This window comes from Neofelis nebulosa, chromosome 7 (assembly GCF_028018385.1).
Source record: "Neofelis nebulosa isolate mNeoNeb1 chromosome 7, mNeoNeb1.pri, whole genome shotgun sequence".
Taxonomy (NCBI): Eukaryota; Metazoa; Chordata; class Mammalia; order Carnivora; family Felidae; genus Neofelis; species Neofelis nebulosa.
In genome coordinates, this window is record NC_080788.1 from 8,047,351 (window position 1) to 8,072,144 (window position 24,794).

General features: G+C 45.0%; 1 protein-coding gene across 4 annotated transcripts in view; it reads left to right on the forward strand.

Annotated features, from left to right (window-relative positions):
- NTRK3 (neurotrophic receptor tyrosine kinase 3) overlaps positions 1-24,794 on the forward strand; it is a 386,931-nt gene that overhangs the window by 340,055 nt on the left and 22,082 nt on the right. For 2 of the 4 annotated variants that reach the window (XM_058736651.1, XM_058736645.1), the window contains exon 16: positions 11,971-12,045. The exons of the other annotated variants lie outside the window; for them this stretch is intronic. In XM_058736651.1, coding sequence (XP_058592634.1) covers positions 11,971-12,045 — 75 coding nt within the window. The remainder of the gene's footprint in view (positions 1-11,970; positions 12,046-24,794) is intronic. 4 annotated transcript variants of the gene reach the window in all.

Sequence of the window (24,794 nt, forward strand, 5' to 3'; positions counted from 1 at the left end):
TAAGTTCTAGTGGTAATGATAACTGAGCCGAGGCTTGGTTTCTTTAGAAAAGAAGGGAGACAGGGCTGAAGATACAAGAATAAAGCCGACGTCCCCTTAAGCACTCTCTGTTATTGCTTTGCCCTGGACCACAGCTGTTCAATATCCCAGCCCCCTTTTCCCCTTCCTGATAAAACAAGGGAACAACCTCCAGCCTTGAAATAGCTTCTCCCCATAATACCTGGATCTAGTTTAGTGATTGAAGTTTGCTTTCTTTTCTTCCTCTTCTTCAGCTCTTTGGGATATTTAAGGTAATTGGACAAAAATCAGCCTGATGGGCATAAGAATTGTTGGAAAGACTTTCTTGATGTTTTATCAGTGGTGGGAATTACTTGGATTCTTTTGTCCATCTCAGCACTTCCAAACCTTCAACTTTCCTAGACTGTGTTATTCCTATTCCAACACAGTGGTAGTGCTGTGGACATCTACCTGCAATGAGAGCATTCCACAAAATTCAGAAGTGAATATAGGGTGGGGCCTGGTGTTTTGAGCCATGGCACACTCCAGCAATCTGGTATGAAGATGATTTGGAGAGGACATGATGACCAGGAAGTTGAGGTACAATCGATGGGACTCCAGCAACAAAGTGAAGAAGTTATTTTGGGCATCTCCCCACAGGGGTTTAGGAATGCTAGTGCTAGGGAGTGTTCTTCCATCTTTGCTTATGGGGTCCCATGACTAATGTGGTGACTAGAAGGCAGGAAGATTTAGTCCCTGCTGTGACCACAGACATGGGATAAATATGTTTCTGGCCATCGACCTGAATTTATCATATGCAATGTAGGTACTTCCTGTCTGTCTTTGTCATTGTCTTGAGATTTCTCACCTCTTCACAGGAGACTGGCCACACCAATAGCATTGTTTTCTGTCACCTCCTGGGAACTCATGGTTTGGACTTTGGTGGGTATTCTGCCTTTTCATCTTTAGATACATTGATGCCTTCACTGATCCTTTTCCTGGATAGGGCTTAAAGGGCTGAGTTCTGGTTCAGCCCCTCACTTACTTTGGTGATACTGACTTTAGGTCAGTACTCTTGCTTCTCAACTTACAAGGTTGGATTCGTTGCATAGTTTTCCAACACATTTTTTATAGCAGTAAATCTTTTCTTCAGATGGACCCTTATGAGAGAGAGAGAGAGAGAGAGAGAGAGAGAGAGAGAGAGAGAAGGTAGATAGGGGGAGAGAGAGAGAAAAGTGCTTTAGTTGAAGTAGAAGAACATGGGGCCATGGCATTCTTCTATCTCTTACCTGCACAGTCATGGAGCTCTTGCAGTACTTTGTGGAGGGACTTCCATGCCCTGCAGGGCTAAGCACTGGGATCCCCAGTTAAGATTTAGGGCAGATCTATGTGTTCCAGCCACACGTAATAGTGATGATGAGAACAAGACTGGTAGCAGCAGGGAATCAGTGAATGAATAGCTGGCTTTGAATATCACCTGATTTTCCTGCCTTTCTGCGGCTCATCAGTTGACCATGTAAACCCTCGCACTCAAACCAGCTGAAAGAGAAATGCTCATTTTACACATGCTGATTGTGGGGGTTTGTGCTTGCACACCAGCCTCTTAATGTTCTGCCTGGAAAGGAAGAAGGTCTTCTGAGACCTTGCAGGGAAGAAGAAAGCTGCCAGGGATTATTAGCCTCCATTTTATGGAAGAGCCTTAGAAAGGATTGGTGATATTTTCAAAACCCCGAGATTTCTCAACAGCAAAGTCAGTGTGAGAGCCTTAGGCCTTATGATGAAGAATCCACTTTGTACATCTGCTGAACTTTGTCCATGCTGGTTCATTTCCCCTCGTGCCAAATCCTCTAGCCATTGAGAAAGTCCACATGTTGGGAACAGAATTCAATTCAATTCCCTGACTATGTGTAAGGATGAATAGAATGCAGTCTGTGTTCCCAAGGAAATTAAATTTTTTTGCAGGGAATATAAAACAAGATGAAAATTTGTAACTCCCCAACAGGCCAGAGGGAGGAAAACTCATACAAAGGGGTTACCATTACCAATTTCAAAGGCCCATTTAATCAGAGGGATGATGTGGATCTTAAGAGGTTGATGGGTGGTCAGTGGGTTCAATTTTAGGAGGGCACTCCCGTCAGCGGGGGGGGGGGGGGGGGGTTAGCATGAGCAAAGGCATGGAGGTAGCTTGGAGGCTGGCACACCAGGAGGGTGACCTAGAATAGTGTGTCACTCAGCGGGCCAAAAGTGTAGACGCGCGGAAGGAAATGTTTTTAAAGGAAGGACTGGGCCACTGCAGCAGGCCTCGGAAGTCCAGCTGTTCTGGTGTGGGTGCCAGTGGACTGTCGTGGAAAGTTGCATCATCTGTTTTAGTGTAAATGAGGCTGCATGTGGGGACAGGTCATCGGGCAGTGGCGTGGAGGGTGGGCTGCAGGGAACCAGGACCACCAAGGCATAGTGCCATCTGTGGCAATAGTCCAAGCAAGAAGCAATGAGGCCTTGTGCTCTGGTAGTAGCAATGGAGTATGGAAGAAAAGCCATCAGAATCAGTGGGGCCTGGAAGGTCAACTGAAGGCCAAGGCCTGGGTACCCAGAGTCTCTTGCAGTTTTGCATCATCACCTTGAAAAAAGAATAACAGTAAAATCGAGGGTCAGGATGGATGTTTCACAAATGCACTGGCCACCTACCCTGTCTGTATCCCTAGAGTGTTAGAAACAGATGAACAAATGCCAAATCATTCCATTTTAAAGAAACATGAAGCTGGAAGGAGCCTTAAATGTCATTTGTTTCACCCCTGTGGCCCCAAGCTGAATAGCATCAAAACCACCCCGGACAGATGGTTTACTCACTCTATTGTGGTGCATCTCCTGGGATTCTACAGGTGCCCCCTTATTCTTTCCAGATGTGGTGAAGGAAAGCCATTATCAGTGAGAGATTTATCTTTTTCTTTCTAATTTGTAATACCCTTTAGAAGTAGGACATCCTCAATTACGTCTAGCTGCTGTAAGGTAAGTCTGTTTCATCTTATGTTTTCAGTAGACAAACATGGTTTATATTATAAAACAGACATTACAACACCAGTACAATGCTAAGAAGCTCATTGAAACCAGTATAGCCTCTTCATAGGTTATTGGTTGTATTTTATTCATTGGGTGTATCTTGACTGGTGAGGACTCAGTGGAATATACGTATCTCCTTCCCTTGCCCTGCCAAAAATAATGTCCTTTTTCTGAGAGCAGTTCCCAGCGGTGTCTTTTAGACTTGGTCTCGTCTCCCTGTAATTTTGAAATCTGGTTGTTATCCTCTGTCCATGATGGTGGTGCAAGGTATGGGATGGATTCTGTCATAGTCAGCCTTACCTCCACAGGGACAGATACTGGGAGAAAAAAAAAGACAGGGATTTGACCCATCAGAAAATCCTGAGAACTTGAGACACGTTTACACTGGAGTTCATCCCGAAGAAACCAGAAACAGAGGCAGGGTCAGGAGGCTCCTGAATCAGAAGTTGTTTCATTTCATTCTTCTCTGCTCACACGGAGGACAGGATAGCAGAACCTCTGTCAACTGACACCTCTGTGTATCTGAACAGGCCTTGTTTGGGTTACCAAAGTGTAAAAGACCTTTCTTTTTTTCTGAGGCAAACTGAATACAGAACATATAAAGATACATAAATTTCCATACAAATATCTTCTTTACCAGCTGTAATTAAGATATTTGCATGTAAAGAGAACAGTGTGTTCCCTTGACTTCCTCCTGTAGGGAATTGTTTGTCTCCTAGTCCTCAAAACCCAAGACTTTGTGCTCTATCTAAACTGGAGGGGGTGCTCTATCTAAACTGGAGGGGGAGGGAAGCTTGGGTGGGAGGAGGAAGAAGAGGCAGAGGACCGGGTCAGTACAGCATCTGAAATTCAAAATTTTGAACCCGAGTTTTAGTCCTAGTTGGTTTTGTTTTCAGGTTTAGCCTAGCTAATCCCACAGGACAAAGTTGAGGTAGGGGTGAGGGAAGACCTGAGAAAAAGTGGGCAGAACACCCATTAATTCTGGAGTCAAGTAGATAGATATTCCTTTGAATTCTGAGCTTCTGCTTATGAGCTATGTGACCTTAGGAAAATTTCATAAATTCTCTAAGCCTTAGATCCTCATCTGAAACAGAGAGATAAATAGATAGAGAAAGAGGGGGGTGGGGAGGGGGAAACAATTTCTTCTTTGGTGCAGATTAAATAAGATAATGTATGCAAATTGCCTGATACCTATTAGGCACTCAATAGATGGTAATTATTATTCTATGTAAGTGAATAAGGTAGAAATTATATATAAGAAATTTTAAATAATTTTAAATTACAAGGCAAGGTATTTCCTATCGTGGGTTTGGGTGCTGGGTACTAAAATTGGAAGGGAAAAGAGCCTCAAGACAACTCGGGCAAATACAAAGCAAAACCACTTATTCCTCTGGGACTGGTTTAGACACTTGAGTTGGTCTGTCGGAAGCCCAGGAGGAAAGAAAAAGCATCTAGTTGTTCAAAGGTAGAGCTTCCCGTTGTAGAAATGGTGGGTCCAATTAGGAGCTAACTTTTGCTAAATATACACCATGAATTCTATGGTAGACGAAGGTCTTCAGAATCAGAGCTCATTCTCCAGGCATCCTAAATGTGTGCCATCCCTTGTTGCCCCAAAGGAAGATTTTGGGGTCAGGTGCACTAGAGCCTTGGGGATAAAAACAATATCTGTATAGAGAGATATAGGTAAGATATAGATGTAGATATTAGATGGACGTATAGAGGCAATAACTATAGATATATATAAAAGGCTGGTTTAACTAGGCCTCCCTCCTTTCTCTCTCTTGTCATATGCAGCATGATGGTCACTGCACGTTATTGTGCATAACATGAGATGATGTATATACAAGAGTGTTGAACTGTTGGCTTGGGTACTGTTGGTTTTATGACCCCTATCATCACCACCGTTAACCACCATGACCACCAGTATAGTCTGCTAAGAAAACGATCATGTACACTCTGGAAAAAATGAGTCAAGTTCATCAACGTCCTAAAGTTGATTGGCAAGGGTGGTCAGCATGCCATGTGTCCCACTCTGCCAATCACCATGACAACCTTGGCTACCTTTTCTTTGTTGAGTCATGCTCTTTCACCTCTACAGCCAGGATTGACCTTTGATTTGTGGCCCAGTTTGTTCTTGAAGTTGATCTTTTTCTTACCCATTGGGGAAACCCCCAGCTTCCTGGTCTTTGTATTTATTTATTTATTCATGCCCTTGAGTTATTTGGGCATCTGCATGGCCTGTAGTTTCTTAGAAAGCAAAGGAACCTATTCTGTTTTTATGAGAATGCTTGAAGAAAGTGGTTAATTAAAAAATATATAATCCCATGTCAAATGTTTGTAATGGGTAAGGAATAATGGCCTAAGCATTTAATCCATTTTAAATGGCTCCTTGTGAGTCCCCACTTGCCATACACCAATAATCATTATGTGGGGACTCTGGGTAGATATATTGGGATCTGATTCCCCACCAAAGGCCCAAACATCTGCTTATCAGTGAAGAAGCCTGAGGGGATGTCTCACAATAATTAAAACGCCCATGAGACTTCAGTTAGCACCCGAAGGACAACTTATTAATGCACACAGGGGGCCAGATTATTCAAAGGCTATTTGATCAAAGCATTCACTCCCAATAAGCCAGTCTGTGTGGGAAGACTGATCATATTGAGAAGGTTGCTTAAAGAAGAAGTCAAAGCAAGAAAGTCAGATATATCAAACTATTAGAAGCATCCAGCTAAGGGAGACTGATATACCCATATCCTTTTGATAACAGAGACCTTCCAGTAAGTTCAGAAGTACTCCAAGTCTTCTGCCAAAGTCCACGTCTCTCCCCTGACAGAAGCCAGGAAGGGATGAGCACTGCCACCATCCAATTCCGTGTCATTCCCTTCCCAGGTCTCTATGACCGGCCAGTCCCCCTTCTGAAAGACATATTCTTTCTTCATTTGCATCAATCAGGGTTCAATTGAGCTGTGAAGGCCTGGAAACCACTCAAGCTCTTACAGATGACCTGGGCATATATTCTTGTTTTCAGCCATTTTTTGCTGATCTTAAAGAGACCAGCTTGTATTCTTCATTTCTAAGTGGAGAGGAGTCACTTTACTGTCAGAACCGCTAATGCTTTCCATGTCGCTAGATGTCCTTTATACCTAAAACATGACTTGTTGCTTGCAAATCGAATTGCCTTGATGCCAACTATTGTGGGCTGCAGGGATGGCAAGTAGATCTCAGGTAACAGTTCTTTTTTTTTAAGTTTATTTATTTTGAGAGAAAGAGTGTGTATGTAAGCAGGGGAGGGGCAGAGAAAGGGAGAGAGAGAGAATCCCAAGCAGGCTTTGCATTGTCAGCAATGCAGAGCCTGATGCAGGCCTTGAACTCACAAACTGTGAGATCATGACCCAAGCCAAAATTAAGAGTCAGATGCTTAACCCACTGAACCACCCAGGTGCCCCGAAGGTACCAGTACTCATAGACTGAAAGTGGTTCCTCAGCATAGAATGATAAGAGGAAGTTGGCGGTTGCATCCAGAATCAGTGAAAAAGCATGTGGGATTAACTGGTGATGTCTACCATGGGTAGAGGGAAGGGGATTAGTGGTACCTGTGTCATATTGTCCCAGTTATGGTATATCCCGTCCCAATCAGTGCTCTCAATTCAAGGATTCTACTGCATCCTTTTAGTCATGCTCAAACCTTAGCTTCTCAGAGTTGAAGAGATCTAATAAGGTGTCGATGTGAGTTTATTGAATGTATCTATCTGTGTTGAAGGATCGTGTACAGAGGGAGGATTTCGGCAGGTGGGCCTGAATTACTGGGGCTAACTTAGGTTTATATGCCCAAGTTCACAGAGATGACCCTAGTATCCCAACATTTTAAATTATCTTCTGCTTGCTTTTTTTCACTCTTCACTTAAATGTTTTTGTTGTTGTTGCTGGCTTTTTTTTTTTTTTTGATCTTATGTATAGCAAATGTGGCTTCTTCTTGTTAGATTTGGTTCCATATTCCACTCTACCAAGGTTTCTTTGTGGTCTAGATATAGCTTTTCCTCCCAGCTCTGTGCCACCTGCAACTATTATCAATGTACAATGTACCAGAAATTAAGTGTATTTTTAATTTTTTTTTTTTTTTGGAATGTACAATAGCTCAAGGCTTGGGTTTGCTGCTGGAGTCTTGCTCCCAAGCAGATGTTGACCCAATTATCAGCATTCTTTGAATATAGTTACTCTATGGTTATGATTCCTGCCATTTGGACTCTTCTTCTCCACATACTGACCTCTTTGTTCAAAAGTATTTCATGAGAGTCCTTGATAAATGCCTGGGTAAAATTTATGTAAGCAATCTATGCTGGTAAACTTGTGAAATCCTGGCTAGAAATAAACTTGGAGGTCATCTTGTCAAACCTACTTACTTAACAGATGGGGACATTGAACCCCAGAGAGGGAGCAGGTGTCTCTCAAGTTCATGCATCTATTTAGTGGTAGAGTTGAGGCAAGAATATTGGTCCCCCATCTCAGATCCAGTGCTTCTCTCTGATCATCATTGAAGTACTTGGAAGTCAGTTGAGCCAGTATTGTTATTCCTACCAGTGAACTGAGGCTCAGAGAGATTAATTAGTGTTATTCAGATTACACACAAAAATAAGGCAGGACAGATTGGGTTCAGTGCTCTGATTCATAGGTAATGTTTTTTAAGGAATGCAAGGTCATTTTTGAAAGGAAGTTTTCAATAGTGTACCAGTACAGTAGGGTCTCTATGAGGTCAGGTAGGCTTTAGAGTTAGAACTGTGAACCTATAATAAGTCAGCTCCATCATTTTTTTTTCTAGTTGGGCTTTGTGGCAAAGATATTTAAGCAAGAGGAGGCAACAAGCAAGGAGACCCTAATTCAGAGAGTTTGGGATCTCCAGTTTGGTAGTAAAACCAGCACCAGTAAGGTGATTTGGGCCAAGCATAGTCCCAAAACTGTAACACAAATTCGGTGAAACTTAAGGGTAGGGAAGAAATGCCTGGAACAGAGGACATGGTCATCAGAGGTGAGGAATGCTGCCCTAATACCTCAAATATGTTGTAGGAAGTGATTTTTTTTTACATTTTTATTGTGAAAATGTATTCTCAAGAACATCTGTCAGCACATACTTGTTCACAGTAGTTTTGATTTCTGAAAGGGCAACACTCATGCCTTATTCTCCAGTCACAAAACTCCATATCTGATATACAGTAGGCTTTCTGCAAATGTCTGCTCAGTGAAATAAACAAGGAGGCAGGTGTACCTCTTGGTGAATGACTGACCTGGGATGGTGCTCCAGGGCGCCACAGTTTGGGACAATCAGAAATCACAAAACCAGTTTTCATCCCATTCAGAGATCGTCTGGGGAATCGTTTTCCATCATTTTGGCCTGGTAAATGGGCTCTGCAACATGTTCCCTTACCTCCAGATGTGGCAGGGCCAGAAAACTCTAGGTTGGTGAAGCACCATGCCCCAAGGCAGTTACCTGTATCATGTGGAAATGGAACAGACCACCCAGTAAGACGGTGGGTTCTTCATTTCTGGGGAATTTCCAGGAAATCGAGATGACCACATTTTAGACATGTTATAGAGACACCTGCATTGAACATGAGGTTGCAGTAGGTGACCTCAAAGTTTTGCTTTTGCCCCAGTTCTGAGATCCTGAGTCAACCCTATAATAGAAAGTGCTTAGATGGGTATAAAGCAGAAAAGTAAAGAGCCATTATTATGCATGCACGAGGAAGTGTGTCAAGTATATTTTTCTGTGACGCTATGAAATTTTCACCCTCTCCATATCTACAAATTCGCGTCTGTGTTCTTTCTCGCCTCCCTCACACTCACCATGTGTCACCTGCCCTCTCTAGACCACTGCTCTCTGGGACTGTGTCTGTCCCACTCTGAAACCTTGAAGACTTCCTCCCTTCTTTGTACTCCAAAATCCATGGTCTATCTCTTCTACATTAAAGAAAAATCATCATTTGACCTTTCTGCCCCTTCCAACTGGCATGTGTCTCCTCGACTACTGAAATAGGTTGCTTTTATCTTCTGTCTTAATTTTTGGGCTTCTGATCTCAGCACTTCATGGACTGTAAGTTTTGGGGGTCACTAATTATCTCATCTTGGCAAAATTCAAATGCCTTTCCTCTAAAAATTCTAATCCTTTTTGGAACTATCTGTTGAATGATATTATTAATAGCTGCCCCATTCTTTTCTCCACCCTCCATTCCCTGACCACTTAACATTCTTGTTCAGTGCCTTCGTGATGCCTGGCTCCACAATTTCTTCCCTATCCCAGCCATTCTTTACCTCATCTATTGGTTTTTCTTTTTGCTCTCCTTTAAAGTTCTGGTGCTACTATTTTAGACATCTACTTTGGGAAACCTCACACACACACACACACACACACACACACACACACACACACACATGCTTATAATGCCTTTTTGCTTTTAGGCAGAAGCTGGTTGAATTTACATTTTTAGCCTCCACCTCTTCTCTCTTTGATTGCTTAAGCTGTTAACCTCCCCTGGAGAATTCACTGGTGATTGAAACTTGGCTTGTTGGAGATAAAACTCACCATGGCCACCGCCTGCTTCTCAAGCAGATACTCAGCAGCCCATTAGCATGAGTGAAAACCCTCTTGGGACATTTCCCAAAGGGGAGGCATTTTTGAACCTGTCTCTTCATCATCTATACCTGACTCCTTACCTGACCCTGCTCTCTCTTTACTTCAGTGTTACTTATTCTTTGTATGTTGTCAGGAAGCACCCTAGTCCACTCCATGACCAGACCAACTCTTGGATCAATAAGTGTACCTTCAGATTCAGAGTCACCTTGCCCATACTCTTCAAACCTTCCATCATTCCAGCTGCTTCTTTAAGAGATTTGAGTGAATCTTCATTTCTCAAAATTATAAATTTCTTACCCTGGCCCCCAGGGCCCTCAGGCTGTCTGCCAAACTGCTTCCTGGCCCCCTCCCACAAGAAGTCCCCTCAGCTCTACCCCAGCCAGCCTGCCTTCATTCCACAGTGGTACCTGTTCATTTCCAACATGTCTGATACCTTCTGTATACATTTCCTAGCGCTGCTGTAACAAAGCACCACAGACTGGAGGCTTAAACAACAGAAACTTATTTCATCATGCTTCTGGAGGTCTGAGACCAAGGTGTCAGCATGGTTGGTGTCTTCTGAGGCTTGTCTCCTTGACTTGTACTTGCTGTCTTTTCCTCCGTGTCTTTCTTTACATCTTTGTCCCTCTGTGAATGTCTGTGACCAAATTTCCTATTCTTTTTTTTAAGTTTATTTATTTATTTTGAGAGAGAGAAAGCATGCATGCAAGCAGGGGAGGGGCAGAGAGAGAGGGAGAGAGAGAATCCCAAGCAGGCTCTGCACCATCAGCCTGGGGCTCAATGTGGGGCTCAATCTCATGGACCGTGAGATCATGACCTGAGCTGAGAGAGCAAGAGTTGGATGTTTACTCAAATAAGCCACCCAGGTGCCCCCAAATTTCTTATTCTTATAAGGACATCAGTTGTATTGGATTAGGACCCACCCACATGACCTTGTTTTTATCTTACTTACCTCTCCACATGCAGTCACATTTTTAAAAAAATTTTTTTTAACGTTTATTTTATTTTTGAGACAGAGAGAGACAGAGCATGAACGGGGGAGGGTCAGAGAGAAGGAGACACAGAATCTGAAACAGGCTCCAGGCTCTGAGCTATCTGCACAGAGCCCGACACGGGGCTCAAACTCATGACCTGAGCCGAAGTCGGCCGCTTAACCAACTGAGCCACACAGGCGCCCCCACATGCAGTCACATTTTGAGGGACTGGGGGCTAGGACTTCAGCTTAATGAATTCTGGGAGGGACATCATTCAGCCCATAATGTCTTCTCTTCTCAACTTACCATTTGTTCTTTCGTATTTCTCTTTGTTCTTTCTCTCTGTCTGCTCCTCACTGCCATCAAACCCAGTGGTCCCATTTCACTGTTCTCACTGGATGGTCTCCCCAGTATCACCCTATTGAGATGTGTTGCTTCATGAATATTCTTCTTTGTTGGGTCCTTGATATGCTTCTATGCCTCTGGTTTGACTGAGAGCAGGGGCTTTGTCTCTTGTCTTTTGAACACAGCTCTTGACCTGGGAGGCACTTGAGAAATGCCATTTCTAAGTCATTGCATATCCCTTCTCAAAAGCTGCCTAACATACCTACTCCTCTGACTTCTCAAGAGGCCTTTTAAGGGGAATGAGTTTTTCCCAAGTGGTAATGGAGTCTGTACACACTGACTCTGTTGATACCAAGGAGAAGAAAGGCTGAGGCTCCACACAGGTGACATCTAGCTAGCTCACCCCTTTTCCAAATTGGGCAGGCAGGGAAGGGCATCTGGGAAGGAAGCCCTGAAAGTGGTGGTGAATTCAGTGATTTTTCTGTTGGAGACAGGAAGGACAGCTATTGCCTCAGAAACTTTGGAGAGGTGCTATTTCTTTGACTTAAGGGGGTGAAAATTCTGGATAAAACCCTCTTCCTTTCAGAGTGGTAGTTGGCCGAGAGGCTCATCTTGTTGGAAGTAGAACTGAGCCCTTGGAGGGAAGCCAGTGGATCTTGGTAGAAGACCAAAAGGAAGACAGCTGGGTGCCATGTATTAAGAGTGGTGTGATGGTGTGCCTGCCGAGCTGTGGGTAGGATCTCTGGTTGGACTCCTGAGTGAGGGCCTTGGAGCTGGGCTGATGCTGTCAGCCTTTTCCCCTAGTGGTATGACAGGTGTCTGGAGGCTATGCCAAGAGACTCGCCATTCACTTAAAGATACACCCACTCCCCTTATCCTCCCTTCTTTCATCCTTCCATGCTTTCTTCCTCTGCCTTCATCCTTTATTCTCTCTTCCCCTACCCCGCTCTCTCCTCCATTCACTGTCAGGAAGGGCCATGCCAGAAGGGCCCGATCAGCGTGTCATGGCAGCGACAGAGGCTAGCAGCACCGGCAGCTTCCACAGTGAGTCTGGATTTTGTTTCTGGGGCCAGGGGGCTGGGCAGGGCCGTCCACACACAGACCGACAGCTTGCAGACTTTGGAGAGGAACTTCCATGGGCGGGGGATGCTTCCCACCTCTCCTTCCCTGCCTCCCAGCAGGCGGGGGGCGGGGCATCATTTCACTTCCATGGAAGTTTCCTGCCAAAGCCATTGATGTGCTTGGGATATCTCATGGGGAGGAAGCATGGTGGGGGGTGGAGGGGCCATAGTCTGCTAAAATTAGGTGCACATCTGGGAGAGCCGCCGGAGTTTAAATGGCTGCCAAGGATTCTGTCCAAGCCTGCGTGTGTGGTGAAGGCTGGAGGCTCTGCATGGATGATGGTTTGGCTGCTTTCTTGCATTTCAGGAAGTGTGACCTTGAGTTGTGAGTACACTTTGGGTGCCTACACTCCCTTTAAGGAATTGAGAATGCCACATAGGCTAAAGGGTCTGAAGAAGCGGGGGTCTCCCTGTTGACCTGAAATGAAGCTTGTCTAAGAAATTTGATGTTTAGGACAGTTTTTATGTAGCACCATGACTGAGGCATCTCCCCGAGTATTTGGGGGAAGCTTTTTCCCATCCCCATGTTAATTTCTGTGGTAATCTCTGGCATGGAGAATGGACATAATGCGGAGTCAGTCAGAGTTCCATCTGTCTTGCCTTGTTCGTCAAACTGAACTGGATGGCTTCCTTCCACTTTTCATCTAGGGGCTGTTTCCTTCTGTTTTGGGAATGGTCCACTTGGGGAAGCAGAACTACAACATTTACCTATCCAGCCTTAAAAACCTCACCCAGCCTAGGAGGACACATGTCCGTCTTGAGATGTTTTCCCACAGGCAAGAGGCTGTTTTCGGACACTCATGGGGTGTGTTGTAGTTCATTCTGAAGTGAGAGAACTCCAGTCTCCAATACGTGATATCATCCTGATGCTGCAGTCTCATGGGCAGGTGCACGGGGGTGCTTTTCCAATTCCATTCATTTCTCTTGTGATACGGTTAGGGAGGTAAAATAGGCATAGCTTCCCAGGTCCTCTCAGGACTACGTTTTTATAGATATCTCCTCTTGGCACTGTTACTAATAACGGCCTTACAGTTCAGGATTTTTTAACGCCAAAAGCTGTGTAGAGTTATAGTTTATCAGAATGGCCATGTTTGCTAGCCTTGTGAGAATTTTGAAAGCAGGGCCATTATAAGAGATTAATCAATCTCTTCTCATGCTTTTAACATCATATGTAATTCGTTCACCTCGGGGTAAAACTCTTGGTTTGAGGAGTTGATGGGTTTAATTAAAGTATCAAATTGGTCAAATTTATTAATTAAATTCAACAACTACTTATTATTAATCAACTCTATATATTTGTCTAAACCTGGACACCTCTGAGACAGAAAAGGGAAGCTATTAATAATTAAATTGATACCACAGGCATAAACTGTTACCTTCCCTGGTAAATTAGGACACTGTCCATATATCGTGAGCTATCCTCAGGGCTGGGGGATACAACTGTGATAAAAACAGGAAAAAATCTCTGCCCTTAATAAAGGAAATAGAAAATAAAGATAAAGTAGAATATATTATATGTAAAAGAATAATAGATCCTTTGAAGAAAAATAAAGCAGAGAAAGAAAAAGGAAGTGTTTGGTGGTACTATTGGTGGTGGTGATAGTTGTGTATGTACGTGTGTGTGTGTGTGTGTGTGTGTGTGTGCACATGCATGCACAATTTTAGACAGGGAGGCCAAAGCATTTGAGTAGCCTAAAGCATATAACATACCTTAAGTTATATAGTTGACTTAATTTAGCCAAAGCGGGCTTTCACGGCTTGGATAAAATTTATCTGAAACAAGTCAGGTCTAGACATTATGACTCCAAAGCAAGAAATACAAACCTCAGAATTACAAAAATTGAGAAGGGAGAAGGCGGCCATGGCATTGGAAGCAAACCTTGTCTGCTCAGTAGTTAGGTTTCACCTCTGGCTGACATGACTAAGACACTGTCAAAGTGAGTAAGGCTGTGGGCTTCTCCACTTGGGAGAGCATCTTATAGAACGCCCCTCAGTCTTTGACATGCACTGGCCATTCAGGACATCTTAAGGGCTTTTCTTCTTCCACCTGGTGTCCTCAGGGGTGGTTTGGGATGGCAGCTTATCTTTGATGAGCACCTACACCAAACACTTGGATAGGGACTTTAAAGAGGCTGATTTATTTAATCTATACTGTTCCCATGAATATTTATCATAGTGCCACTTTAAGGATGAGAACACTGACGTTTAAACACAACACTGGAAAACAGTGGAGCCAGGATTTAAGCCTACATTGAGCCAAATCTGAAATCCTGCCTCTATCAGTTAGTCTCTGCATTCACCCAAAGATACCGGTTGGCAGGAAGTGGGAGAAAGAAAGGAAAGGTAGGACTTCCTAGGTTATCCCCCAAGGTCCTGCGAATGGGCTTATTTGCATGGCTGGATCAGGAGCAGTGGATATGTTGGGGTGGTTGTCCAGTCTTTGCTGATTGTGCATGAAGGGACAGCAAATTCTGCTTCTCCATGTGTCGTTGTCATTGGGAATGGGGATAGGCATGGAAAATCGGGGACGGGGGCATGAGAGCAAGTCTTCCTGTTGTGGCGTCCATCCTAGGCAGAGGTGGAACTGGACTTCAGCGTGTCAAGTGTTTCTGGGTTTCACGCACGTTGGAAGGAGGGACGATGCATGGGTCTGTGTATAGATAATAGGGGTGGGGAGAATGCATGTGGAGGTCTGAGGCTAGATAAAGGTTTTTTGACAGGGGTTTGAGTGAAGGGTTCAGCTTGAAGAGAATCCTAAATTTCCTGCCTGCCTTTGTGAATGGAATCCACAGACAGACTGCATCGAGTCTTGGGACTGCTATTAGCAAGAAGCAGGATGTCTCTGGACCATATCTTATTATGGTTATACTTAACATCAATCTCACCATGTAACCTTGTATTTATGTGTAATGAACATTTATGTACTTCCCAGGAAGAAAACTTTAGGTAGCATCTTACTTTATGCACAAGCTTGGTAAGGCTATATGGCAAACAAACCATCATTTATATGCACCAGAGAGAGCCTCTTTAGCAAAGTGAAGAATTACTTTGAGATGTCAGTAACCCTATCCACTTTTCCTTTCATGCCAAAAGAGAGTATTTCCACTTGTGATGCTGTTATTTTCTTGGACTTCTAGAGCACATTTATCCAGAGGTTTCAGTGAACGTCAAGGCAATGTCTCTTTCAGTGTCACGATATGTGTCATATGGGTAGAGAGAAGTTATTACTCTGTCATTTGCCAAGGGTTTTCTTCATCACGACAGTATCAGTGTCACTTAGGAATATACTCCAGGCACGTGAATGTCTCTCACTGTGGTCTTCCAACTACCGGATTATGACTACCCCATCAAGTCTTGGTTCTTTACTGCTTATGGCCTGTTGTCTGGTTTCCCTTTATCACTTTGCTACTCAGGGCTAAGGAGCAAAACGTCTTTCATCTTCCCCCATGGGGTACTCTCCTCTGACTTATCCCTCTGAGTCCCCTTTCTGGAAAAAACAACCAAGCAAGCAGGCAAGCTACCTTTTCTAAGATACTGACTCATCCCAACATCATTTGGCTTCTCTATTCTGCACCCATGTCCCATGGAGTCCCAGTTGGGAGCAGCAGTAGAGATCAGAAAAGTCTGGTTCTATTTCAAGCTGACAAGGATATCCCTCCTTTCACAGGTTATATAAGGCCCACCCTGCTACCCTGCTACTCACACGTGCAGGGTATGCTGTAATTCTAGGAAATGTTTAGCTGTAGTTGGAAGGACAGTGCCAAGGCCTTTGACACAAGTCAGTGAGAGCACGTGGTCACAGGTATGCCCCAGTCCAAAGACCTCCTTGGAAACCTGATTAGAGACATACCTTTTGCACTAGAAGCATTCAGGGTGTGTAGGTCTCCACCCAATTGAACCCAGTTTTTCTGAGGAACCTGAGAACACAGACCTGTCTCTCCATGCCCAGGGCACACAACAAGAGCTTCGGATGAGTGTTTTCAACCCTCTCTACATGTTGGTGTGCTTCAGCTATCACTGAGTTTGTGGGGCGGATCAGGATGCAGCTAAGTGTCCATGAACTAGAGAACATTATAATACATACTAGGACTTTGACAGTTTAACAGCCCTGACATTGCAGAATGTGATTTCCTACCTTCTCGTTGGTTCCCAAGCCTTGCAAATCAAGATAGTTAAGATAGCCTCTTAGGGGGAACCTAAAATTATGCAGTATCTCATGTCCTTATAGGTGCAGAGCAATGAGCTGGTGTTCCCAGGGCCAGTCCTTTGATTCTCACCTGGAGATTTATCCAGAGATGGGAACTCTGCCCTTTAAGTTGTAATTACTCTTTAGACTCGTAATGCCCTTAGCATTTTGCTTTCTGGTGATCTGAAAATTGATGTCTCCTATCAGAGCAAACTCCCAGAACAGCAGGACAGGAGTTTCCTGGAATGGGGTGGAGCTCAGGTCTTTAAGTAAAGAAGCTGAGGGGTTCAGAGGGAAGAGGACAGTGAAGGAAGGGAATCCTTCTAGATGTACCATCTGGGGCTGTTTGTTAAGAAAACCTCCCTAGTCTTTGTGATGGGATTCTGTACTCCTTGCTCTGGACTTTATCTTGAAGTTTATTTCTGCAATTCTTTCGGGACAAATGATTCATGAGAAACCCATTCGTCTGGAAGAATTGAGACAGGACCTCCTGTCTGGGGGTACTGGAGGGGATCGGATCACATGAGTTCCGCAGTCTCTTTTGCTTGGGTCAGACGAGTCTCTCTTGAGAATTAGCTGGTTCCTTTGATTTTTGTTGCCTCCTCCCATCCTGGCACTTGTGGCTAACCCTAATGGAAAGTAGATGTCTAATGTAACCTCCAGCCAAAGGCACTGGGCTGCAGAAGCCCGGTATGTGGGCGGATGTAGCCATGCAAGGAAAGCTTTCAGTGCAAGTGCTGGTCTCAGAGCCACATGTTTGTCAACTGTGTCCTTGCAATGCTTTATGGCTGATGAAACCCAGGCATGTGGGTGCCACCATGCAGGGTGGAAAAGGAGCAAAGGGTATTCTGTGGATGAGGGAAGGCATATTGTAGTTCTGCCCTAGCTGGGCAGTTGGTTTCTACCTGGGCCTCTGGGATCTCTCAGAGTCTTCCTTCTTAGTTCATTTCTAGAAATAGACATTTTATTCCTAGAAGTAGAGACTAAATTGAGAGTCAAATTTTCCAGTGTTATATCAAGATTCTTTTAGCTGCAAGTGACAGAAACCTAATCCAATCTATCTTAAGCAAAGAGGCAATGTATTGTGTTCATAATCACAAAATCCAGATTTAAGGCTTATTTCTGGTGCCGCTTAATTCTAAGACCGGACTAAATCACCAGGCTTCACATACATTGCTCTGTCTCTGTCTTTGTCTCCTTCCTTCTCATCTCCACTCAACCTTCCTACCATCCCTCCTTCTCTCTCCGTCTTCCCCCTTTTCTGCCTGAGACAGTGATCTCAGGGAAAGAGGTGATAATGGGGAGATAGATTTCCAAAGAATCAAGACTAATGAATTTTGGAAATCATGATGATACATGCTATAGCAGTTGAACAGATTATCCGGGACCTAGGTGTTCAGTAAAAAAGACTAGTCTTCACTGGAGATGCCTTGTCTTTAGGAGCCCTGCTGACCAGGCATGAAATAATCACTGTTGTTTCTGAGTCAGGCCAGACATTATGCTGAGAAAAGCTACAAAAGAAGGACTAAGGAAGCAAAGTCCACAACTGACTGCTTTTTCTAGTCTGTCTATGAGGGGCATACAAGTGTTTTCTGGTGTCATTTTGATGAGTGCTCTCTGGGCTGATGTAGGCTCCCTTCTTAGTTCATTACATCTGCAGATTTAGGTATTTCCGAATGAAAAATCCCTCTTCGGCTTTTACGGGTGTTTTTATAGAAATAAACTTCTAGGATTCCTGTCACACTTCCCAAGATCTGCTACCCCAAACCCATCAATTTATATGCCTCAAGACGTCCCAGTGAGTTTTCCTTCAACTTGGATGTGAATAAGAACTCTGATTCGGTGGTGCAGAACATTGGTTTTGGAATCGGAATAATTTAGGTGTGAGGCTTGGACCTTCCGCTCTCCAACCTCTTGAACTCAAATAAGTTGCTTAACCCCTCCTTCCCTCCCATCCTTTCTTCCTTCGTCTATGCAGTGCTGTTGATAATAAGAATTTCGAGAGCCAAGGTACATTGGGAGGACTGAATGAAGCAGTGCATTTTAATTCATTCAGTGCAGATCCTGATATAGTTTAGGCACTCAACAAGCTGTTCTGTATCCCTGGGACCAGCCTTCCACTACTGGCCCCAATGTTGGAATGTTGAAAGCATCTCTTTCTATCCATTATGATGAATCAAGATGAGGGCTCAACTCTAAGGATTACCTACTCCAGAGTTAGCCTAGCTCCACCTTTCGGGGACCCATCAGGTGACCCTTGAAGATTCTTCACCCAGTTTCATTAGTCTAAACACAAGAAGCCCACTTGCTCTAATCTTCCTTCTGTGCTTTTGGAGACATGAATGTGTATAAGAGAGTAGGAATGCCTTTGAAAAAACCACCCAACTGTGATTACTGGCTCAGCATTTAAGACTTTCTCCTGGGTTCATCCTCAGAACAGCCTTCCCTCGCCTGTTGACCTTGAAGGGGAAGCCAAGAGGTAGGGCTTGTTTTTCAAGGGAGAAGGAGCAACGCACAGCTGCATGCCTCAGGTTATGGCCTGGGATGCCAGATGCTGTGTGGAGGGACAGCCCCTCCATACCTTTTATCTGAGACTACCCTTGGCTCACACACTTTGCTGCAAAGAGGCACTCAGGGACTCAGTTGTAGAGTAGCGGGCTGTGTGAAGCTTGTGAGCCTCAGAGCCCTAACCGCACAGCACTGGGAGGGGCATCCAGAGTTTATCCAGTCTCTGCTTCACCAAATCATAGCACTTTGGAACTAGATGATACCTAAAGGCCAACTAGCCCAGCCCTTTTCCTCACCCTACCAATTTTATAAATGAGACACAGAGGCCTAGGGACGAGCCAGGTGGTATGATGTAAACCTAATGCAGGGCCCTGGAGCTTCTGAGTTCTGGCCCGTTGCGCTTGTTGGCCCGCCTGCAACACACACACACACACACGCACGCACACACACACACACACATGCACACACACACGCACATGCATACACATGCCACTCTCGAAAGGCAGACTGCCAATGTTGAGATGAGCTTTGGCTCAGTGCTCTTGGTATGTTGATTCAGGTCAGACAATTTTGCTTGGGACAACCTCACGCAGTTTTTGAGTGGAGAAGAGTCTTAGCAGCCCTCTGGTCCAGCTATGGTATTATTACAGCTGTGAACATGCGAGAAGAAGGAAGAAGAGAGTACAAAGCATGGAAGCACCCTGGAAGTACTGGGGCAAGAATGCAGACGACCCGAGTCTCAGTCCACTGCTCTTTCCACTCTATTCCACGGCCTCCCATGGTGTCAGATCTTGCTTCCAGCTGCCTCCCTCCTAGGATGCTCGAGGCATCTCTAGTCACTGTATGGGTTGTGTGGTTTGGCTAATTAATACCCTTTTCCTAGAATTTCTCAGGGGAAGGCCTACCTAGGAACCCATGATGCAGAAAAATAGTAGCGGTGCTAACTTATGTTCATTAATCACTTCGCAGCTCACGGGTCCCCCACTGTTGTCACTCATCTGCGGGCTGCCCTGAGAACATCATCCCAACATTTTTGCCGAGGTTGAACCCCCACCTTTAAGTGAAGGTGGATGGAGGAATTTATCCACTCTTCCACGTTTGTGGTCCTGCCAGAGATCTGGCAAGTCATCTGTGAGCCCGGTCCTCTCGGGCACCAAGTGAACCTCCTTTAGAATTAGAAGGTCTTACTTCATGACTCAAAGAAGAGCCCATTTTCCACTGGGGGTAGAGGTGCATTTGACTCTCAGGAAAGCTTTGGCCGTGTGAAAAGTCGCTGAGTGTTTGTTTCTCCTTGCCCCCGGAAGAAGTGCCCCAGCAGCTAGTCAGTGGGTGGACAGGAAGCTTGGCTTCAGCTCAGAGAAGCTGGATAAGGCAGCCTCCAGTGGAAGGAGTGGCATATTTTTTTTTATGTCCTGTCCCATGGTGCCCTTCCAGCTTTCCTCTGCCTGGGGATGTAGCCATCGGATGGGAGGTTTCTGTTGTGGTATGTGTTGTTTACTGAAGTAATTAAAATATGCAAAGTGTTCCCCGTCCCCCATTTTGAGCTTCTTCCCCAGCTACTTCTGGCATTTTCAGTTGGCAGTTAATAAAACAAAAGGGGGGCCCAAAGGCCCGAGTCTCCCTCCAGCTAGAATGATTAATTTGGAGTAGTTTGGAAGTCTCAGATTTTACCTCTAGCTGTAGCCGTGCCTTTCTGGCTGATCTGTTCAACTGCAGGAAGCACTGTGACTGGGGGGCCAGTGAATGCTTCGTTAAGGGCACAGGGCGGGTGGAGGGAGGGGGCAGGAAGGGGGCAAGGGTCTGGTTTGTTTATTATCACTGCACACAACCAGAAGCGACTTCTCTTTCCTTGGGGTGAGCGCGCATTGAAAGAGCTATAGCGAAGGACACTTGGAATTCACTTCCTCACCCGGCCTAAGTGTTTCCTACCACCCGATACCTCCATCTGCCTGCACACACAGAAGTACACAGCCCGTTACTTCGCAGAGAACGCTTCTTGAGAATATTTATCAGAGAACAGCGCCCGAGCATCACCGCACCAATTATGGCTGCCGCTTCTTGCCAACATGTATTGAGGCCTGCCACATCCTGGGTACGATGCTAAATGCTTTACGTGAAGTGTTTTCTTTAATCCACGCGGTCTGTTTAATCCACCCGGAGGTAAACGGCAGATGTTCAAGAGTTGGGGAAGCTGAGGATCAGAGAGGTTAGCTGATTTCCTGCAGTGACATGGCTGTGAATTTGTGGCTGTGTGTCTGACTCTGTATCATGATGCCATTGTGCCTCTACTGGAAGACCTGCTTCGGGATGAGCTGCCTTCTGTTCCTACTATGGGGACCTGCTTCTGCACGTATCACCTCTTCTAATGGGGCATCTTGCCCTCACCTTGAGCAGGGTGTGCAAGGTGTGGTTTGCCAGGGGGCTTCAGGCCTTGCCTCAGTTTACCTCTCCACTGGCCCAGGCATACAGCCGCCTGCCTCCTTCCAACCTGTGGCCCAGGGAGATTAGAGATACGCAAACCAGGTCATACACCAGGAGTTATCACAGTGGGGGATCGGGGGTGGGGGCGGGCACAGCTGGCAAAACCTCTTTTAGACACAGTTAAGAAGCAGCCCCTAGGGGCGCCTGGGTGACTCAGTCGGTTAAGTGGCCGACTTCGGCTCAGGTCATGATCTCACAGTCCGTGAGTTCGAGCCCCGCGTCGGGCTCTGTGCTGACAGCTCAGAGCCTGGAGCCTGTTTCAGATTCTGTGTCTCCCTCTCTCTGACCCTCCCCTGTTCATGCTCTGTCTCTCCCTGTCTCAAAAATAAATAAAAACATTAAAAAAAAAATTAAAAAAAAAAAAAAGACGCAGCCCCTAATGGTGACAGGTGCCATACCAGTGCAGAAGTCCCTGTCATTGTAGGAAGTAATGCTAGATGTTAATGCTGGTCAAGAGTTGTTTCACCCTGCTAACTAGGCTTTAGGAACAGTCTCTAGTCCACACAGATTCTCTCAGAGGAAAATGGAAATCAAGAGCAGCAAATGGAGGCTGGTTTAAGCTGTCTGCTTCTCGGGAAGCTGACTTGGGGCCCCAGCCGTGGTTGTGCAGGCGCGTTCTCCCGTGATCTAAGCACGCCGTCTGTATGACCGCCTTTCCAAACGGCAGGTCAGTGTGCCAGGCTGCTGGAATCTTGGAGTTAGAAACAAAAAGTTTTCAATTAAGAAAGCCAACCAGTCTAGCTTCTCATCCGGAGCTAAGAGGTGGGCACCCGCCTGGGCTAATTTAGAGATGAGACCTCACTGGCTAGCACGGGAGAATATTTTGTCACTTATTCAAAAGGGTCTTTCTCGGGGCGCCTGGGTGGCTCAGTCGGTTAAGCGTCCGACTTCAGCTCAGGTCGCGATCTCGCGGTCCGTGAGTTCGAGCCCCGTGTCGGGCTCTGGGCTGATGGCTCAGAGCCTGGAGCCTGCTTCAGATTCTGTGTCTCCCTCTCTCTCTGCCCCTCCCCCGTTCATGCTCTGTCTCTCTCTCTGTCTCAAAAATAAATAAACGTTAAAAAAAAAAAAAAAACCATTTAAAAAAAAAAAGGGTCTTTCTCTCATAGTGCCATTGGCGCACGTCAGCTGTGTTCACCACTGCACTCAGAGGGAAGGTGCAGGGTCAGAAGATGATGTCATAGAACCAGAACCAGGGTCGAAGAATTCAGTGCGTCATCTTACGGCTGACGGGTATCCAATCGATAGGAAGTATTTTATTGTCACTAACATCGCTGAGAAGTTGGCTGGAGAAGACAGTTTACAGCTCAGTATGCCGTTTGAGGAAAAAGATCCTGTCTCATTCTTCACCTTTTTAAATTCAAATCATCTTAGTTTTCCTTCTTTTTCCTGCCATGAGGCATCACACATAGGAGAAATACAGTCCTTGAGCTCCGGCCATAGAATATTCTAACCTGCCCAGTCTTGTCCACTCTGAGACTAGCGTTAGCTGCTCTTCTTGGGTTTTCCCTGCTTTTGTGAACAGCTAAGTATTCCGAGGATCTAGGTTGGCAGCCCCCCCTCCCCGATCCTGGAAATGTGTTCCCAGCACTTGCAGGTGGAATTGTCTCGAACCCACAAAACCCATAATGAGAACAATTAACCTTTAGCTTGGCCTCTGCCTACCATGGACTTTCTGACACTCCATTCCTGAGCCAATTTCCTTATCCATAGTCCAGGAGTGGTGTCTCATTGTTGTAAGGGCCCCTGGGCAGAATGTCCAAGTTTCTGGGATAGCTGGAAGTGCTATACAATAGCCATAAGCACTGAGAAATTAGCATCTTTCAAGGAAGGTCTGGGTTAGGGGTGCCTGGGTGTCTCAGTCCATTGAGCACCGACTTCGGCTCGGGTCATGACCTCGCAGTTTGTGTGTTCGGACCCTGCATCGGGCTCTGTGCTGACAGTTCAGAACCTGGAGCCTGCTCTGGATTCCCTGTCTCCCTCTCTCTCTGCCCCTTCCCTGCTGGTGCTCTCTCTCAAAAAAAAATAAACATTTTTTTTTTTTTAAAAAAGGAAGGTTTAGGTTAAAAGTAATACATATGTACATGTGTACAGAAAAACTGCATGCTTGTTTCACTTAATATCTCATTTAATTTCTGTACATGTTCTATATAGTTTATTATTTTACATTTAAGAAAGGTGAGTCTTCCAGGGATTAAATAAGTTCCCTAAGGTTGCTTAGCGAGTCAGAGGCATTGGCTAAGTTATTTATACATTATCCCCTTTGTCCCTTCGGATCATCTGTTTCCTTATCCTATACGCACATTTTCAATATCAGTTATCATATTTTTTAGATTTTTTTTTTTTGGCATTGAATATTGAACAAAGCCGGTCTTACCTGGAAGTGATTTTATGTTTGCTAAATAAATCTGAATCTAAATCAAAACCTTGGTAGTGCAGCCTGTGCTGAACAGGGTAAATTAAAAATCTAGATTTATCACAAGAAGGCTTTAATTTCCTATTTTCCTTTACCTATGAACGTGTAGCAACCACTTGGGGTTTGAATGGATCAGTCTAGATCCAGTGTGATCCATGCATCTGAGCCGAAGTGAGACCTCCAGCTTTGTTCAGTGAATTGAGCTCTTTTCACAACGTGTCTATGGTTTGTTTCCACTGGAAGATTTGAGTGCAGCCAGGAGGCTCCACGTCTAGGCATCTGTAAAAGAAAATAAGGGCCAAGTTATTTTTCAACCTACATCTTTGGACTTGCACCGACTGCTCCATAAAAAAATATATTGCTTGGGGGCAATAAAGGACAGTGAGGTCTCTGACTGAGTGCCAGCATTTAGACAGGATTTAGAAAGAGGAAAACAAAAGGGGAAGTTATAGAAGGTATGTGTTCCGGGGACTTCCATCTGAGAACTTGCTTCTGGCAGACGCAACTCTAGGTAAGAGACTTGGGGAGAATCACAATGGGCCTATTTATCCTCTAGGCTCACACTGCTAAACAGCTTGGCTCTTAAACTCCTTGTATTTTTGGAAGACTCTGAGGGTTTTTCCTAATCCTGGGGCTAGAGGCTCAGTCTGAAACAGCCATTCCACTGAGATTCTGCTAAATGGATGCTTTTTGCATAAACTGTCACAAAGCCCTGCTCAGAGGGAGCCGTCCTATAATGATGTCTTTGTGAGTTTTCTCTGTACCTTCCCTCCAGAGAATTCCAACTACCTCCTAGACCCAGGGCTGAGGTCTTCAGTTTGTGTCTATAGGAAGCGAGGTAATAGCATGTTCTACTGTATCAGGAAGAGGAGGGGAGGCAAAATGAAGGCAAACAAGCCTGCTGTATGAAGTCCGAAGTCTGATGTCACTATAGAAAATCTCAATCTCTTATGTAAATGTTTCACCATGGAATATCCATAACTCGGGTGACGCCACGGACAGACGTGCATTTGTGACAGTGCACACACATACGGTCAGTTTAAATCATATGACTATACAAATGGATACATCCCTAAGGCACTGC